Genomic DNA, 19,005 nt, shown 5'->3' with positions numbered 1-19,005 from the left:
TGTAGTTATTATATGTTAAAACTAGGAAAAAATTTATATAAGGTTGCAACCTTAAATTGTAGAAATTAGGAGCATCTTAAAAACCCATGAGAAAAAGTTGTGTTATTGTTGGAAAACGCTCTAATTGATTATCTCGACATTTTGATTTATGGAATTGAAAAAGGAAAAGAATCTGAATCTAAAAAACTAATACATTTTGAAGCACATTATCTAGATGACCCATTTTTAATATTTTAATGTGTTTAAAGATCTACTTGATTTGAACCCATTTTTAAGTTTAAAATTTTATAATTAGAAATGAAAATTAGATATTCATGTCATCTTTAAAAATTAAAATAACTTAAAGAAATGAGAAAGAGAGACTTACGTGTCAGGGCCAGTTGGTCCGGGACACCTGAAGCTTGAAGCTTTACCCATACTAGGAGCACAACTTTTCTTTATGATGTTTATCCTCTTTTTTCTCTTCAATAGTGACCAAGCCATAGCTTTGGTTGAAATGGAGTTGCTAGGTTTCCTAATTTAATGGCTGAAATTTGGGTCTTTCCTTTTTCTCTTCAATAGTGACCAAGCCATAGCTTTGGTTGAAATGGGATGGTTAGGTTTCCTAATTTAATGGCCAAATGCTGAAATTTGGGTCTCTTTGATGGGGGGGTTCATGATCCTAGAGCTCTGAGTGTTTATCTCCACCCATAGTGTCTAAATGAACTCGTTGATCAGTCCTTAAGAGTTTGGACTCAAGCTCTTTTATAGATCTCTAAATGATTGGAGAAGGTTATGAGTGATTATCCAGTTGGTTAGAAATCAAAATTCGAAAATCTCGCAGTCAATGTGTGGCGACACAAAGTGTGTCGTTTTAATTAAACATGATCTGACAACACAAATTGTGTCTCAAAATCTATTGTTGACCAAATACAATGAACGAACACAAAATGGTCCAAACAGCACAAACTATGTCGTTTTGGGTCATCTGTCACTTGGGCGAGAAAGTTTCTGTCCCTCTGGTCAAAGTCCACCAGAATCACGAGATTTGATTTTCGTTATCTCTCACGTGTTTTTGCATAATACTTACTTTAATTTTGAAATTAAACATAATCTTTGTCTTTTTCTTTTAGCATTAACATTTTTTATTACTTTGTTTTTAACGTCAACAATTAAAAGTATTTTTAAACACTTTCCTTTTTCATCACCTCTATCTCTGTCTAATTTATATATATATATATATATATTAGTTCAGATTAAACTAACCTCATCCAAAGGCAAAAAAAAAATTTATTTTAATATTTTAAAATTTTTATTTTTTAATTTAAAATTGGTATTTAATTTAAAATTTAGTCTTCATTTTCATTTTTATAAGTAAAATTGAATAAAAATAAAAAATGTTTATCAAAAAAAGTTTAGGGGTATCTTGGTTTATTTTTTATTTAAATATTTTTTAATAATTTTTATTTAGCTGTATTTATAAAAAAGCTCACACCCTAAAATATAGATAAATATTGTATTTAAATAAATAAAAAAACAAAATATGAGATTAATACTTGACCACTAGATATGACCATGTGAAATCTCAGCCATTGGAGAGGTGCTCCTTCCAGTCCACGGAATACTTTGCCAGTTTGCCTGAAAGCCCATTAATACGGTCATTGTGCTATGTGTTATACATAAAAGTGTTTCAATCCTAAAAAGGATGGCGATTTAGGCGAAGTTCTTTAAGGAAATCTGAGAGATAAATGTGTGTAATGTGATCCGGATGAATCATACAATACTCATACTCGGTACAAAGTCTAATGTTAAATTTACCTTTGCTTCCCATCCAAGTTACAAAAGAAACTGTCTTTCCTGCTTGAAGCTTACCTTTTCTCTCCCCCTTCCCCTTTTTCTCTCTCAAAAAAAAAAAAATCCTCACGTACCTACTTATTAGAGATGCTTAGTGGTTGCACTGTCTACCTCTATTGTGAGATTTATTCATGTAGGGTGCTGTTATGTGGAGAGATTAGTTAATAGGTGATGGCAATTGGTGATTGGATTATAATATATATTTCCTGTGCAAGAATTGTCCATGGTACAAGTCCTTTTTTTTTTTTTTTTTTTAGTTACTTGTGTGATAAGCAGATTAAGATTATTTCATGAATTGATTTCTTTTCTTATAGATCCAATATAGTCTTGTTTTGAATTTCAAAGTTCTTGTGATGTAATGTTAGTTAGCCCCATTTTTGAATGGTTAGTTGGCGCTTGGTGGATTATATACCTGATAACGATTTGCTTTTTTAAGTTTTTATGAATGGTTCCTGATTTGTACAGAAGTTATTAATCCCATTGAAGATGAGAGAGTATCAAGGGCATCTATAATTTGGAAAGAATGGTAATCTTTGACCGTTACCTTTACCTGCGAAGATAGTTCCTTGCGATTTCTTTCTTCATCTTTCAAGTCCCTATAACTTATTTGTTTCCTACTAAGATGTCAGAAGGCATAACGAGTAAGTATATAACTAAAACCTCAGTGTGACTCGGGGACTGTATCATGAAATTAATTTATTCTCGATTGTTTTATTTTTTTGAAAATTATTGCAGATTTTTTATGCAGCAGCAAGAAGTCTACGTGCAATTTGTGACTGGGGGTCTCTATCATGAAATTACTTTATTCTCAGTTGCTTTATTTTTTAAAAAAAATTTGCAGATTTTTGATGCAGCAGTAAGAAGTATACGTTCAATCAGTGGTCCCTTAAAATTAGAGTTTCCACTTCCAGAACGTTCAGATCCAAACTCATTGAGACCGGGTTCTCTTGCTACATACTTGAGTGCATCTAAAACACCTGCACTTAAGAAACCTCCAGGTCTTGATGCTGCTGCTGTTGCTGGTGCTAGGCCTGCTGCTTCTCAATTTAGTTCTAGAGGCAGCCAATATCGTGATGGATCAAGGCAAGCTTTTACTGCGGCTATTTAGGCCAAGAGGCCACCAATATTGTAATGGATCAAGGCAAGTCAATATGAGAGCTAGGTGGGAACCTAAGGTCTTTGTATTACACATGTTCAGGTGTCAGGTCACCATTAACATCAGGCATGAAATCCGATAGCTTAAAATATGACACAGTTTAAAAAATTTTATTTTGAATTTTGTGTCCGGTCAATGTAATTTTATTTTAGTTTAAGTGTATAGCATTTTTTTAATCCTTTTTAGGGGATTGCCACCCTGTTTTTGCACCCCTCAGCTTTTGTACTTGGAGCCCTTTCTGAGGGTTCCTTTCTTTGCCTCATACCGATGTACCTTTACTCCGTTTTGCAATACAACAGTTAATGTTCTAAAAAAAAACAAAGATACACTCTTAGCCATTAAATTTCACATTTAATAGTTGAAAATGATTGTGCTTTACTTATACTAAAAGTAAATAGTCTTATTATATATGTTTCTTTTGTGTTATTTTGATCAATTTATTTATTTATTTATAGACTACCTTATTAGATTTTCTTTAGGTACTTGGCAGATACTTCGCTAGTACAATGTAGATTTTTACTTGATTGATTTTAAGATACCTCCAATCTCACTTTAGATTGTAGAACTAAAATAGAGGTAGGAAGCAAAACGCCATCTTAATAAAATTATTTGACCTCAAAAATTCCCTGATTGTTTTTATTCATATCTATGACTAACATATGAAAGAAAATGAGGTATAGCTTAAAGAAATTTCCAAAGTAAATGGCCACTACAAAATTGACTCTGGACTGTCTATTTGATAGATAAACCAATGAAGGTTTTTAGTAGCACACTAGAAATCTTCCCATGTTATTAGGTATTTAGGGCAAGGAAGAAGTGTAGAATGTGCTTCTGTATTCCTAAGATAACCATTCTTGGGTAAAAGAAAAATCTGACCAAACTTGGGAGGGGCAATGTAATACTTGGATCCCCAAATTGATTCAAGTACCTTCAAACCATTCACTCACTTTTACTTTTCGTTAGTGCAATTTTTGGAGAATATATTGCACTTCTTTTAAGGGCACATATTGGTGAAAACTTTTATGAAAATTTTTATTAAATCAAGATTCATAATTTACTTTCACTTTTATTATGCTTATTTCTAAACCAAAATTCAAATATATTAAATCAATGAAGACATAAATTTATAGGGAATACCTCTTTTTAAAAAAAAGAAAAGATGAAAATGTGGATTTATCTCAGTTCTATTGAAAAAACATGAGTTTTTTAATGTCTTTTGAAAAACTCAAAACTCTTAATAGATTTCCAAAAATCGGATATTTTTTGAAAAATCGTATTTTAAAACATATACTTGCTATATGGTAGAGAGTTGAGAATTTTGCAAGAAGAAAAAAAAAATTGATTATCAATTAGTAACTTTAAGAAAAGTGATGTTAATCTCTTTAAAGTCTACTTTTGATCATCTATCAAATGGACACTTTGCGTCCAATGTTGGAGACATTATTTGAACCATTTTGAGGGGAACTAGGAAAAATATCTCCATACTTTATGGTTTTAAGTTTCATTTCACAATAAATCCAAGGTTTTAAAAAATATATTGAGACATAAAAATTATAGATTTTATTTCTTCTAACCTCTTAAGTCAATTTAAATTTGTATTTTTGAGCCAAACAAATCTAAAAAGACATACTTTTTTTAAAAGCCATCCTTCCAAACTTCTAGAGAGAGAGAAGGGATTCATAGAGGTGAAAGGTTACCAAGAGGAGAGAGATAACTATTTGGAGAAATACAGGAGGAGAGAGAGTGAGAGACACAGAAAGAGAGAGAAAGAGAGAAGTTTGAGATATATAGGTGAAGAGAGAGAAAGGATTGGGTTTAAAAAGAATATGCATTTCCTACATTTGTTTAGGTTAAAAAATAGGTTTAAAATGGCCAAAGTTTAGAAGATATTTTTTGAAACCTTGGGTTTACGAAGAAATAAAACCCAAACATATGGGATATGGAGATATTTTCCCTATCTTAATAATACAAATCTTTGAGATGAATGCGATATGGAAATTTTAGAATCTAACAAATATTTGAAATTCGATGATCCACATTAGGAATCGTTGATCCAGATTGAGAATGGACTAGGACAGGAACGGTGTTTGGGCGTTATACGCCCATGCCTGGCCCCATATAATATAAAAAAGTAAATAAATATTAAAAACTTAGAATAATAATTCTATTAAAAAACATTTAGATCGTTAGTTTCAATTATTTTTAGATGGAGGTAACAATCATACCCGCTCATTAGATGCCTTAGAGTGAGTCATGAAGTTCTAGAATTTTGTTTTAGAACTTTATGTCTATTCAATAACACCCTTACAACCACTCATTTTAAGAGACAATAATGATTGTGCCCTCAATGTACAAAAGATAAAGGAAAAAATTTATATAGCCTCAAATTTGAGCTCACTTCAAAAATTTTACTAAAAGAGGTCATTTTGATGCCTAAATATTCTCAAATTGATCATCTCGACATCAAGATGTATGGACATGAGAAAAAAAATAGATTACAAGTTTTAAAAATAGTGCATCTAGTAACACATTTTAGGACTGTCAATTTTTAAGCTTTTACCTGTGTGCTCCATCTTTATTATTTTTAAAACTTTAAATTTTATAATTAAAAATAAAAATATATTTTAAAAATATCACAAACATTTTTAAATCCATACAAACCGCACTAAAAAATAAATGCTCTCTTAGTATATAATCCCTCGCATCTATGGGCCATATCTCATCTAACAATTTTCCCATACATGATAAATCCTGACGTCATTCGTACCAATCTCAAACGAGGGATCCAACTGCACCCCTCTCGCCCTCTAAATCTACATATTGCCCCTTTCTGGTTTGTACTTTGTACAAACTCTCTCTCTAGATCCACACCTTTGTTATCTCTCTCTCTCCTCCCCATTACCAAACCACTCTTCAGAATTTGGGGAGACTTGGGTTCTCTGATTTTTGGGTGAGATGGGTTCTCAAGAGGAGGAGAGGCTGCTTGATGAATCTCTGCTTGAAGATGGTACTTTAAAGGTCAGATTTTGTTTTATGATCTTCTTTTCAAGTTGTCCACTGATGAACCCAATCTTTCTCTCTCTAGAGGTTACTGGACTGTTTTTTGGATTATCTCTATGTTTTCCTGCCTTCCTTTAGTTTAGATGAATTCTACTTATCATTTCCCCTTTCTCTTGGAGATATTTGCCATCTGAAAATTGAAATATCCATATAGAACATTGCTTTTGAGGTCGGAAACATTATTAATTCACACCTAAATAATTTCTCCAAAATTTGAGAAAAATTGAATCTTTGTTAACCCATCCTAAAGAGATTTCCCCAAAAATTTCAGAGAACACATGGGTTTTCCTAAAATTCCACATCTTTCTTATTTGGGTCATGTTCTGATTTGGATCTATTTGTTCACATTATTGTGTAAAGGCTTTGACGATGATGATGATGATGTTGATTAGGTCACTGAGAATTCCCCCCCTCTGTTTCCTTTTTAGCATGATAAAGTAAGTTCTCGGCTTCTGCTTTTTTTCTCATATGGAAATTAACTTGCTTCTCATGACTGAAGAGAAGGGCTAAGGCTGTGAAGTCTTCCAAATAGGACGGGACGAATAAAAGTACAAGATTTCCTCCAAATAGAATTGAAGAAATATGGATCTTTCTCGTATGGGTGATTTGTAGGGGAGCAATTTATTTTCAAACTAGTTTTATTTTTCCAGAGAGGGAATTTTATCTCTCTGTTTTTTTTCTCGTTTTCTCCATATTTTTTAGCTTTTCATGCATTATGATTACATGAGTGAAAATGTAATTTGCTGGTCATGTGATTGCTTATGGCGGTCAAAAGTTTTAAATAGAGTTTAAAAGAATTATTAGGCCTTTGTGAAGCTTAACTTTGGATGATCTTTGATTGTTGACGAAAGTGGGGGATTGTTTTTAATAAGATATTTGTCCTCTTATAGTAGGATGGTCCTTAATACTTCGTTTGTACCCGTAGAAGCAAGTCATTGTTGTTTGGGCTAAACCAATGAAGTAGACATATTTGGATAGGATGGTTCCATGGGTTTGGTTCTAGCCTACTCCTCATGAAGTTACTTTGCACTATTCTCACAAAACCATGTTTCAACCTCTTGCTATGGTTTTAGTCCTTGAGTCAGCACACTGATGTGTAGTAGAGATATGGCTGAAACAATGTTCGAAAATTCATCCTTCAGGCCGCCTATATGGGACCTGGGGGGCACCTGGGCGTCCTTGCTCCTAGGTTTGCCGCCTAGGTGGGAGCCTTGGTACAACTTGGTTGAGGGCAGAAAAACGCAATTGGCCAAGGGGAAAAAAAGTACTCTCCCCACTCCCTCCTCCCTCCACACAAAAAGGGGGAAAAGTTTTTTTTTTTTTTTTGGGAGGTGGGGGTGGGGGGTGGGGGGTTGCTGGGCTGTGCAATCTAGCCCACGAAATCCTGAAAAAGAGTACACCCTCTTACTAAACTTATTAAGGAGGGCTTACAAGCTTTGGGATCATATCACTGATTTTTGGCTGCTCTAATGGGAACTCATGGTAAGCTGGGGGCATGTAATACTTAATTTAAGGAATTGAGTTGTGATTTCATTGATTATTTCAGAAATATGGCTTTTTATTTCTTTAAACATGATTTTGAGATTATTGTTGATGCTACAAAGGACCAATCTTGAGGATATGTGGTACTAAATGTGCAAGGGAACCCTCACATATTAGGGTTAGTTGATTGTTTTAGTTGGATGGCAGATTAATTAGAAGAAAATTAAGAAATGTGGCTAAGTGCCACAAAAAATTATAAGAAATTTGACTACGGATCAGTGCAATGTATGGTTTCCTATTATGTAACAAAGAATATGTTTGAAAAAGTAAAAAAATATTTTGTATATTCCGTCATATATGTATTTGAAGTGATTGGGATATTGTTGTTTGAAATAAATAGGCTATCGCTCAGAAAAAAAAAATGCCTATGTTAGAATTAAATAGATTAGAGCCAAGGTGCACGGTGACCGCCTAGGCATCCGCATCCTTTTTTTTTTAACATAGGGCCGAAAGATTCAAAACCTTTTGTGAAGTTGCAATTAACGTTAATTTGCTTCACTTCTGCTTTATAAAAGAAATGTATTATGAGAAAATTGGGATCTTTTGGTGTTATTACTGTATAACAGTGTAGAGAAAGGGCAAATGACTCCCAAGAACTTTAATGAGTGCTCAATGCTAGTGAAGTATTGTTTGATGATCAGGAAGTTGAGGAAGATGTTTACTATTGCATGTACAAAAAAAAGGTTTCATTCCTGTAAGACTAAAACCCTGCATGACCTTTTTTTATGGATAATTTGATCTCAGTTCTTTTGAAAGCTAAAACAATCAATAATAACAAAAATAAATAAAAACTAAGTAAACAGCCCATGTCACTTATTAGTGATGATCGGCCCTTTTGGTTATGAGATTTGTACCATTGGGAGTACAAAAGTGTCTGCATGGTTTAGGTTTTTGTTTTCTCAATGTGGGATATATGGCAGGAAAACCTTGAGTCATTAGATCCAGTGAGAACTCTAATGGTGGAGTTTGCTTTTACGGGATTACTGAAACTGATTCTTTTGCTCCACAAGGAGCACAACCTCCAAGCTGATCTTTTGTTTGGCATTAGTCGGGATTTGGTACCACTGGGTATAGATATATGGAATTTTTATTTGTTACTTGTCTTAGATTTATTTTCTGTCATAGAATTCTTCAATTCTTTGACCTATGGAGTGACTTCTTATTTGGCCATTTAATGGAAAAATATTATTAGAAAATGAATGTCAAGCTTTAAGATGAAGGTTGGAAGTTTGGAAATTGAATGCCCATTTATTTTTTGGTTTATGCTTTAGCTTCCTAATATCTCCTTTTTCTTGTACTCAGAGTGAAAGTCTAGGGCCATACACAGGGGATGGATCTGTTGACCTTCATGGAAACCGTGTCTTACGGCACAATACTGGCAACTGGAAAGCTTGCCCCTTTATTTTAGGTATTCCTTCTTAAAACAATGTGTTTTGTAAATTTCTCATGCCCTTCTGCCTTTTCTCTTTTTGTTGGTCATAGACATTGAGATTGCTAATTGACTTTGTTCAGGAACGGAGTGCTGTGAGCGCTTGGCCTACTATGGGATTTCTACAAATCTGGTCACTTATCTCACTAAAATCCTTCATGAAGGTAATGTATCTGCCGCCCGAAATGTTACCACTTGGCAAGGTACATGTTACCTCACTCCCCTTCTTGGAGCTTTATTGGCTGATGCAATTTGGGGAAGATATCGGACAATTGCGGTGTTCTCTACAATTTACTTCATTGTACGTATGAACTAATAAAAATCCAACTGGCCCACTTAGCCCCTCTCTCTCTCTCTCTCTCTCTCTCTCTCTCTCTCTCTCTCTCTCTCTCTCTCTCTCTCTCTCTCTCTTCGTTGGATTATTATAAGGCATTATCTTGATTGCTGCTTGCTAAATACTCTCTCTCTCTCTCTCTCTTTTCGTTGGATTATTATAAGGCATTATCTTGATTGCTGCTTGCTAAATACTGTTAGGGAGTGAATAGAGCTCTTGTGCTGGCAATAAGAAGAGAGTATATATATATATATATATATATATATATAGAGAGAGAGAGAGAGAGAAGAACAAGAACAAGAAGTAGAAAAGGGTATTAGGTATGTGTTATCATGTGAGGGATTTGGTACATTGTGACATTTTCTCATAGGGTGTGGCAATGGATGCATGCAGAGGCCAAGGGAATTGTTATAAAGTACAAGATATATGCGCACACATGCATATTTGTGTGTGTGTGTGTGTGTGTGTGTGTGAGAGAGAGAGAGATGCAATTTGTCATGTTATCTTATGTCTTCTGTTTTGAACTTCCAAATTGCTTATTTGGTCCTTTTAGTGATGGCAAGATGTCATACTCTTTTGTAGGGAATGGGTACATTAACCCTTTCTGCCTCAGTTTCTGTCTTCAAGCCTCCATCTTGTGCTGGAAGCATTTGCCCCTCAGCAAGTCCTGCTCAGTATGTTTTGTTCTTCTTTGGCCTCTATCTAATTGCACTAGGGACTGGAGGCATTAAGCCATGCGTGTCTTCGTTTGGAGCCGATCAATTTGATGATACCAGCCCAACAGAGAGTGTGAAAAAGGGTTCCTTCTTTAATTGGTTCTATTTCTCTATCAACATTGGAGCTCTTGTTTCAAGTAGCCTTATTGTTTGGATCCAAGACAATGCAGGTTGGGGCTTAGGGTTCGGAATTCCTACATTATTCATGGGCCTTGCTATTGGAAGCTTTTTTTCAGGCACGGTGTTATATAGGTTTCAAAAGCCAGGAGGAAGCCCCCTAACTAGAATGTGTCAAGTTATAGTTGCATCTATTCGTAAGTTGAATGTCAAGGTCCCAGATGATAGTTCTCTCCTGTTTGAAGTATCAGACAAGAACTCCGCGATCCAAGGGAGTCGGAAATTGGAGCATACTGATGAATTCAAGTATCCTACTTTTTCCTCTCACTTATTTTAACTTCACTGTTTATATTTGATGCTTAGTATAATCCAATTGATGGTGGAGTGATATTGTAGTTGGTTGGGATCATGACTGTCTGATGGGATGGTGGATAGCGATAGAGTGGATCCACCATTAGGGTCATATCTTGTTTTAGTGGGTCTCTCTCTTGCGCGCGTGCTTTCTCATTCATTATTTCTTGGATGGTGGATGGTGATGGCCCCAACAGCCTGTCGTTTTAACATTCGTTTTAACATTCGTTTTAACATTAATAGGTTATAGCATAAGCTACCATTTCGAATATAGAGACTTTCTGATGGCATTTTCAGAAAGGAAGACAATATTTGTCACCATCTTAAGAATTTGATCATGAATCAACAGTCAATCTCACTCACTTCATTAATTGGTTTAGTGTCCTCTCGTTCCTTCAGGTGCCTTGATAAAGCTGCCACAATATCTGATCTTGATGCTAAAACTGGTAATTTCTCTAATCCATGGAAGCTCTGCACGGTCACCCAAGTTGAGGAATTGAAGATATTGGTTCGAATGTTTCCAATTTGGGCAACCGGTATCGTCTTCTCTGCTGTTTATGCCCAGATTTCTACCATGTTTGTTGAACAAGGAATGACTTTAGATACAAGTCTCGGGTCCTTCACCATTCCTCCTGCTTCTCTCTCTGTCTTTGATGTGATCAGTGTCATTGTTTGGGTGCCAATCTATGATCAAGTATTGGTTCCAATTGCTAGGCGATTTACAGGCAAAGCAAGAGGTTTCTCTGAGCTCCAACGAATGGGTATCGGCTTATTTATATCAATATTAGCCATGGCAGCAGCTGCAGTGGTTGAAATCCGACGTTTAGAGATCGCTAGAGCCAATGATCTAGTGTTTGACACGTCAACACCTGTCCCCATGAGCATTTGTTGGCAAATTCCTCAGTATTTCTTGGTTGGGGCAGCTGAGGTGTTCACCTTTATTGGGCAATTGGAGTTCTTCTATGACCAGTCACCTGATGCGATGAGGAGCTTGTGCAGTGCCTTATCTCTCCTCACCACTGCCTTGGGTAATTATTTGAGTTCTTTCATTTTAACCATTGTTACAGTCCTTACCACGAAAGGGGGGAGCCCTGGTTGGATACCCGACAATTTGAACGAAGGTCATCTTGACTATTTCTTCTGGTTATTGGCTGGACTTAGCTTCCTGAACCTAGTGATCTATGTTACTTGTGCTGGGCGATACAAGTGCAAGAGGGCCACATAACTATTCTCGGTTGTGAAGGTCATTGGGGTTCACGTGGTTTTCCTTTGGGGAGCACAGAGAGAGCATCTCCTTGTATATATATACTGTTCAATTATTTAGTGAGTTTTCTAGAAACTCAAGGTATGGTGCCTGATTTCATAGACCAAAATTGGTTTCACATGCCTTTCGAGGCCATTTATTATATCAACTAAAGAAACTCCTGTATCAACCATGATTCTCTTTATGTTTACGAGTCTTCATTTTCTTTTTGTGATTTTGATTCATCTCTATCATGTTGAAAATACACTGATGAAAGAGAGAGAGAGAGAGAGAGAGGAAACTATACTGTTTCCCTCTTTTCATCTTACGAATTTTGCATGCCTGCCTGGGTTTTGCTTATTTTGTATGTGAATGTGATAGCTCTTGATTTTGATTACACTGTCTTCGTATTCTGTGGTAGTTTTCATAGATTTTTGACATGAATCCTTAAAGATATCGTATTTTAATTATTTGCAATTATAGGAAAACTATTATAGATCAAGTTCTTGCTGTTAGCCTGCATTAGCAGGTGGGTTTTATGTTTTTGCCTTTATGGCTGCTTCTGATTTTAGTTTTCATTACTAACAATCTACATTCCATTTGGACGAAGTCTTCCATGGTCCATATGATCTGGGTAACAGTTTGGTCATAGTGGTTATCACTAATCCGTAGGTGGTTGGTGTAGAGAATAAAAACCAAGGTTTGGGAAAAAAAAAGAGAAAAGGAAAATAATGAAGAAAATTAAAGAAGTGAGACAAATATTTACATAGTTTTCTCTCTGAGTCCATCCCAACAGGTGAGTTTTCTATTTTCACCTAAGCTGGTATACTCTCCACAGGATTTATAAATGACCTAAAATCTCTCTCTCTACACTCACATGCATCTGTGTGCATATGTATGCATATGCCTTTATTTTAATTGATAAAATATTAATTTATATAAAATTAAATTATATCTAAATTTACACAAAGAAAATATTATTTTAATGAGAGAATGAAATCAATATAGTTAAGTATATGCTATTAGTAAGATGACAAATAAAATTTTTGGTGGAAGCCTTACTGCTACTAGAAGATTGTGACTTGTCATCAACTCATCATATGAGGGTTGGATGTCATTGGATGGTTTAAGAGTTTTGTTACGAAGTCTTTGTGATCAAATTATTTCGTGAATCTTATGGTTTTAACGCATAATACTTTTTATTTTTAACTTTAGGCTTACATTTTGATTTGATCATCTAACGTCATGGATAGATAATTGAAAACATGCATGATTCAATGTATTCTCCTTGATTAAAAATAATTATGAATTAAAATATAATTTATCAAATTGCACCTCAAAGTTAATTTTAAAATATTATTTTGAATAAATACATTTTTGTTTTTAAAAATGGTCTTAAAAAGTTTAATGAAAATGGTTTGATAGGGCTGCATCCCTATCAAAATAAGTAAAGCCTCACTTTTATAACTCATCAAAAATTGCAATGCAAGTGTTGAAAAACCTTTAAATCGACCATCTCATCTTTGAACATTATGGTTGTAAAAAAATATTAAGATTTCAAGTTCTAAAAATAGTTTATATTGCAATAAATATCTAGACCATCCATTTCACCGCAAAAACAAGTGTTCAAAAATAGTGTATATTGTAACAAATATTAAGATCTATACCATTTTTGTAGTTTCAAATTTTATTTTTTGTGTTAGAAATTAATTTTATAGCCAACATGAAGATTTTTTATGCCCAAAGTGCTTTCCGGATGAGGATTTGAGGTGAAGCTTTATTTTGTTTTCATAAATCCTAGGCCCTATAGAAACTTCATCCTTCAAATAAATTTATAATTTGAGCTCTATTTGTTAGTTAAGGTGGAATATTAATTTTTCCTAATAAGAAATTATAAATTTATTGCTGCTCACATTTTGTGTAAAGATTTTGTATTTTCAAAGCTATCATTGATCAAATTAATTTAATAAATTGTTTACACCTATTGTTTCAAATTATAATTATGAACTTTTCAAAATATAAATTTTAAATATCGTTATAATATGAATTACAAATAAAATTTAAAATTATTTATTTATTAAATAACTTGCTATTACAGGAAACTATAAAATTACTGAAACATTTTATTATTCTAAAAAATGGATCTCATGATCTTTTAACCTAAAAATATTCATAAAATTAAAAAATAATAATCATTAAATGTTTAAGTCTTTTTTGTCCTTCCGTGTCCCTAGCGTTATGTGGTGAATGAGAGAAATGCCAAAAGTTCGCTCTATGGCATGCTCCCTTATGATCATAGTGTCCTTAGTGATTAAAAGTAAACATAAATCAAACGCAAATTTATGAAATCATACCTCAAAGTCATTTTTTAGCAATGTTATATTCAATAAATAAGTTTTCATAACTAAAAGTGGTGTTAGAAAGTTCAATAGTAATTTTATAATTTAAACAATTTGTAAATTTGAGCATCATTTTTTACTCAAGGTGGAATTATAGTTTTTAATAAGAAACTATAAATGTCAATGTGTCTCACCTTTCGAGTAAAAAATTGGATTTTTCAAGGTTATAGTTAATTGAAAACTAATTTTAGAAATTAGTTATACTAATTTGAAATAAAAATGTTAATGTATACTTTGTTAAAATTCTACTTTAACTATGATTATAATGTGAATCACAAATAGTTGTTAATTTCAAAAGAGAAAATTTTTGTAATTCTATTTTTAAGATTATTATATAATTGAAATTGTTAATTAAGATTCAAATAGGGTAATTTTGGTCACTCACTATTTTAAGTGTGGGTGTGTCTTGTATAAGATTGCAACAATCCAATTAAGTCGCATCTCTAAATGTTATCATAACATATAATTTTGGTGTACAAAATTCTTAGGATTATCCAAAAATCTATTTTGACATCTAATTATAAAATTTTAAAATATAAAAATGGTTAAAATCAAGTAGATCTATAAACATATGAAAGTCTTGAAAATGGACGGCCTAGATAATGCATTATTTCTAGGACTAAAAATATTTTTGTTTTTCGTATTCATACATCTCGAGGTCAAGATGATCAATTAGAGGATTTTTCAGCATTAGAATAATTTTTTCTGATGCATTTTTTATGTGCATCATTAATTCTACATTTTAAGGTCGCAACCTTATATCAATATTTTCCTTTTAAGTATTGCTTTTTATTACGAGAAAATAGATACAATTATAAGTCGGCTACTAATGCAACACCTAAAGCGCGAGGAAGATTATTAAAACATGAGTGTTGCTAAAGATGGTTTATTATTATACAGCCGTTGTATGATATGATTCCCTCCTTTCTACTCCTTTATGATTATCTATAGTTGCAATTAAATTACTCTATTAAACTACATTATATTTATTGCAAACATATTAAATACTTTGAAATTCTTCTAAAAGTATGCTTATAGAAATTGCTTTAATGTATGATTTTCCATAAGATTACCCTTTATATAAAAATTTTCATCTAAAATAGAGATTGAAATATTTATTAACTATTTGCAATGGATTCGACCAATGATTTGAAACATGCTGGGTCAATACAAAATTGCCTTGTCCGACCCGGGAATTGGTCGTCCATGCCAATTCTACCAATAACTAGGAAATCGTCTGAGTCTAGAAGAGAACCGTTGATTTGTTACAGTAAACGGCGTTTTGCTACAGTAAAAACTCTGATTCAATTTGAACTAATTTTTAACCGATTCGTTGTTTTTGGACGTGTTTTTTCACCAGTTCACTATTTTTACCGGTTTTTGCGATGATCGATTTGGGTCATCGATCCGTTTTTTAAATCACTAGATTCAATATTTCACTGTACTTATTTTCTATATGGTGAAATAAAATTATTTTAATTTATATTTTTTAAAAAAAATTTCCTATATGGTGAAATAAAACTATTTTAATTTATGATTTCTTTTTAAAATCTAACATTTTATATCAAAACCTTACTACTTACAAAATAACTATTAACATATTTATTGAATAGTTCCAATTGATTTATTATACAATATAAACAAGATTTCTATATGGTGCTCTCTTTTAGGAAATCTTAAAATTAGTAAAATAATTTATTTAAAAAGGATCATATAGTCTTTTTGTGAAAAAATCCCTTGCAGGGAAGTGCTAAAGGTTTATTTATGTATGCTCTCGCATGATTATAATATATGATTGCTCCCTCGAGTAAAATACTTTGGATATACATTTTTGTGGAAGTTGATTTCTAATTGGCAGTTCATGATCTTAAAAATACCCATAGTTTTTGCCTGAGGAATAAGTGGGAAGTTTGTTCCCATAGGAGTACAAAATCATAAGTAATACTATTAATTTCAAAAAATAAATCTTAAGCAATACTGACGGGATTTTGTTATCCCACACGCAAGGGAGCGTTATACTTTCACTTTCAAAAAATATCTCAAGTAATAAAAGTAGGATTTTGTCGTCCCACACGTGAGGGAGCACAAAATCATAAGTAATCTTTGGCTTTAAAAAAGAGGGTGGGGTTTGTATAAGGCGGCGGCCTTAAACAATCAAAGTAGGGCACAACTTCAACTACGGTCGAAAGATGTTTCAATACTGGAAATCTTTGTGATGAACTGAAACTTTATTTATCTCTGTAATAATAAATTTTAAAGCTTAAAAAATAATGTAGATCGAGCAGATCTATGAACACTTGAAAATCTTGAAAATTGACGATTCGAAAATGCATTACAAGATGCACTATTTCCATGCGTATTGAAATCGAGATGATCAATTTGAAAATTTTTGGGCATCAAAACACCCTTTTCTAGTGAAATTGTTTTGGATGTATCTTAATTTGATTGTTTAAAGCCTTGCCGTTACATATAACTTTTTCCATACATAAATAGATTTATTCTTCTTTTTTTTTACCAAATAAATAGATTTATTCTTGTGATCAAAATATTGAATCTTATGCTTTCCCAACCCTCTAGCGTGTGCAAGATCCAGCTAAAGACTCTGAACACTTGGTCAATGCCTTGCAGGCTTAATCTATTGTGGCCACTTTGCTTTCAGCAAAATTAAGCATATTCAAATCACTCTCTCTCTCTCTCTGTTCCCCATCACTACCAACACCTAATTCATAAAAGATATCACACCAAAAGAAGACTGAAAGGATTTCATCATGAATTATTCGCAAACATGAATTAACGCTCAAAAAATTTATTTTTAAACATGAATTGTAGCTTTATTCATCATTGGATGCATAGGATTTGCCTGTGCAAAACTGAAGAGCTAATTCATCACTAGATTCCAAAAGGCACTGCCTGTGTAAAACTGGAGACCTGAGGTGCATTAGTGCTGGTCGTGGCCCGGTCGGCCCCACAAAAAAGACCTTGACCCGAGCCCAAGTGCCAGATCTTTGCTGAATTTTATGGTTCTTAATTGTTTTTTTTTCCATTAGACCCGACTTGGCATACTTAGCTCTAGGGCACCAACGAGTATCACGTCCTTACTGCATACTTCCAATGGTGGGTCCAATCCATGTCTTCTTCTTCTTTTGTTTTTTTTTTTTTCTTTTTTAATGTTTTCTTTCCTCACCGGCAGCTCTAGTGCATCCATTAGACAATATAAAGTATTATATTTGTGGTTTTTTTTCTTTTCTTTTTAGCATTTGAAACTTGGACACGAGCCAAGAAGGCATCATTAATAATTAAGGTGTATAGCTCAGTTTTTTCTCGAGTAAAGTGTGTTCTTTCTTTAAATTTTATTAAAATACTCATAGAAGATGAATTATTTTAAATTTTATCAAAGGGAAAAGTTTATATAAGGTTGCAACCTTAAAATGTAGAATCACATATGCACCTCAAAAATCTATCGGAAATGTTGTTTAATGTTGAGAAAACCCTCTAATCGATCATCTCGACATCGAGATGAATGAATATGAAAAAAAGAAAATGTTTTTGAATCCCGAAAATAGTGCATCTTGCAACATATTATCTAGACCGTCAATTTTCAAGGTTTTTATATATTTATAGATCTACTTGATTTTAACCATTTTTGGAACTTAAAATGTTCTAATTAGGTATGAAACTAGATTTTAAGATAATGCCAAATACTTTTTACAACAAAATTACATGTTATAATAAAATTTTAAAGTGCACCTTAATTGGATTGTTTAAAATTGCAACCTTATAGAAACCCCACCCTTATCAAAATACTCAAAGAAAATGAATTATTTAATACAAAAAACTATGTCAGTATCTGTTTTAGTTAATCCAAATACTCAAAGAAGATGCATTATTTAATACCGAAAATTACGTCAGTATCTGTTTTAGGTAAGGGAAAATTATGGATATCTTCCCAAAATAACTTTGTAGGCATTATACCCCTAAATACATTGAGTATCATACCCATAACTCAATTATTCTTTTTTTCTTGTTTTTTCCATAGTCAAAAAGTTAATATTTTAAGGACTAAACTACCATTCCCCTCAGTTACCCTACCCATTAAATTCATCTCTCTCTCTACCTGCCTTTCTCTGTCTCCGCCCAAAACTAGCCCTCTCTCTCTCTATCTCTTGCACATTGAACAAATACGGTCTGGCACACAAGTGTGTTGGACCGGCCTCTGGCTTCTAGAAATCTAGGAGCCTTGTAACCAATCCTGCACACTTTTGCACTTGACCGAAGAAAAAAAAAAAATGGTCTAGCTTCTAGAATTCGAGAAGCCTCATGGCCAGTGACATCATTTTTTCAATGAGAGAGAGCGAGAGAAAGACTGATATTGGGCAGAGAGAGAGAGAAAGAGGGAGCGATATTAGGTGGAAAGAGCGAGAGAGAGAGAGAGAGGCTGATATTTGGTAAAGAGAGAGAAAAAGAGATGATGGGTAGAGAGAGATTTAATGGGTAGAGTAAGGGAGGGTAAGGGTACTTTAGTTTTTAAAACATTGACTTTTTTATTGAAAGGGTATGGGAGTAGGTAAAAATAAGAAAAAACAATAACTGGATTATAGATGTGATTCTAAAAGTATTGCGGGATAAAATATCTATAAAGTTCATTTTGGAAGAGATATCTATAATTGTCACTTTAATTAACTATTATTACAAAATTCTCCCTTTTAGCAGTAATAATGATGGGCATCATTAATTATTAACAAATTTTTTAAAATGGCTATAATTTAGATTTTAAAAATCCAATGTTTACGGAATACCCTCTTATTCCTTTGACCGCAAGTTTGTT

The 19,005-nt window shown here is 33.2% G+C and overlaps 1 protein-coding gene and 1 long non-coding RNA gene across 4 annotated transcripts; both read left to right on the top strand.

Moving 5' to 3' along the window:
* The first annotated feature begins 1,606 nt into the window (after window positions 1-1,606).
* LOC148782211 (uncharacterized) lies at window positions 1,607-3,311 on the top strand. Of its 3 annotated transcripts, XR_016053877.1 has the most exons (3): window positions 1,607-2,059; window positions 2,299-2,359; window positions 2,569-3,311. It is a non-coding gene; the product is annotated as an uncharacterized LOC148782211 (long non-coding RNA). The 3 variants fall into 3 exon arrangements; XR_016053878.1 differs by having other exon boundaries at window positions 2,302-3,311; XR_016053876.1 differs by having other exon boundaries at window positions 2,299-3,311.
* A 2,313-nt stretch (window positions 3,312-5,624) lies between these two features.
* On the top strand, window positions 5,625-12,011 carry LOC18439285 (protein NRT1/ PTR FAMILY 8.3). Its single transcript, XM_006849454.4, has 5 exons — window positions 5,625-6,007; window positions 8,894-8,999; window positions 9,104-9,321; window positions 9,937-10,493; window positions 10,938-12,011. Exons 1-5 carry the CDS (start codon window positions 5,945-5,947, stop codon window positions 11,761-11,763), a joined length of 1,770 nt encoding a protein of 589 aa, XP_006849517.1. The 5' UTR covers window positions 5,625-5,944; the 3' UTR covers window positions 11,764-12,011.
* The last annotated feature ends 6,994 nt before the right edge of the window (window positions 12,012-19,005 follow it).

Source organism: Amborella trichopoda, chromosome 4 (genome assembly GCF_054954075.1).
Source record: "Amborella trichopoda isolate Santa Cruz 75 chromosome 4, AtrichopodaSantaCruz75HAP2 v2.0, whole genome shotgun sequence".
Taxonomy (NCBI): Eukaryota; Viridiplantae; Streptophyta; class Magnoliopsida; order Amborellales; family Amborellaceae; genus Amborella; species Amborella trichopoda.
The sequence above is the reverse complement of the archived record's forward strand: the minus strand, read 5'-3'. Positions and strand labels throughout refer to the sequence as shown.

What these genes read in the sequence shown, in the direction of transcription:
- LOC18439285 (XM_006849454.4), top strand. Translation starts at nt 5,945, where the DNA reads ATGGGTTCTCAAGAGGAGGAGAGGCTGCTTGATGAATCTCTGCTTGAA. An exon ending in TTGAAGATGGTACTTTAAAG is followed by an intron (nt 6,008 to 8,893) that starts GTCAGATTTTGT and finishes TCTTGTACTCAG; the next exon opens with AGTGAAAGTCTAGGGCCATA. An exon ending in AGCTTGCCCCTTTATTTTAG is followed by an intron (nt 9,000 to 9,103) that starts GTATTCCTTCTT and finishes GACTTTGTTCAG; the next exon opens with GAACGGAGTGCTGTGAGCGC.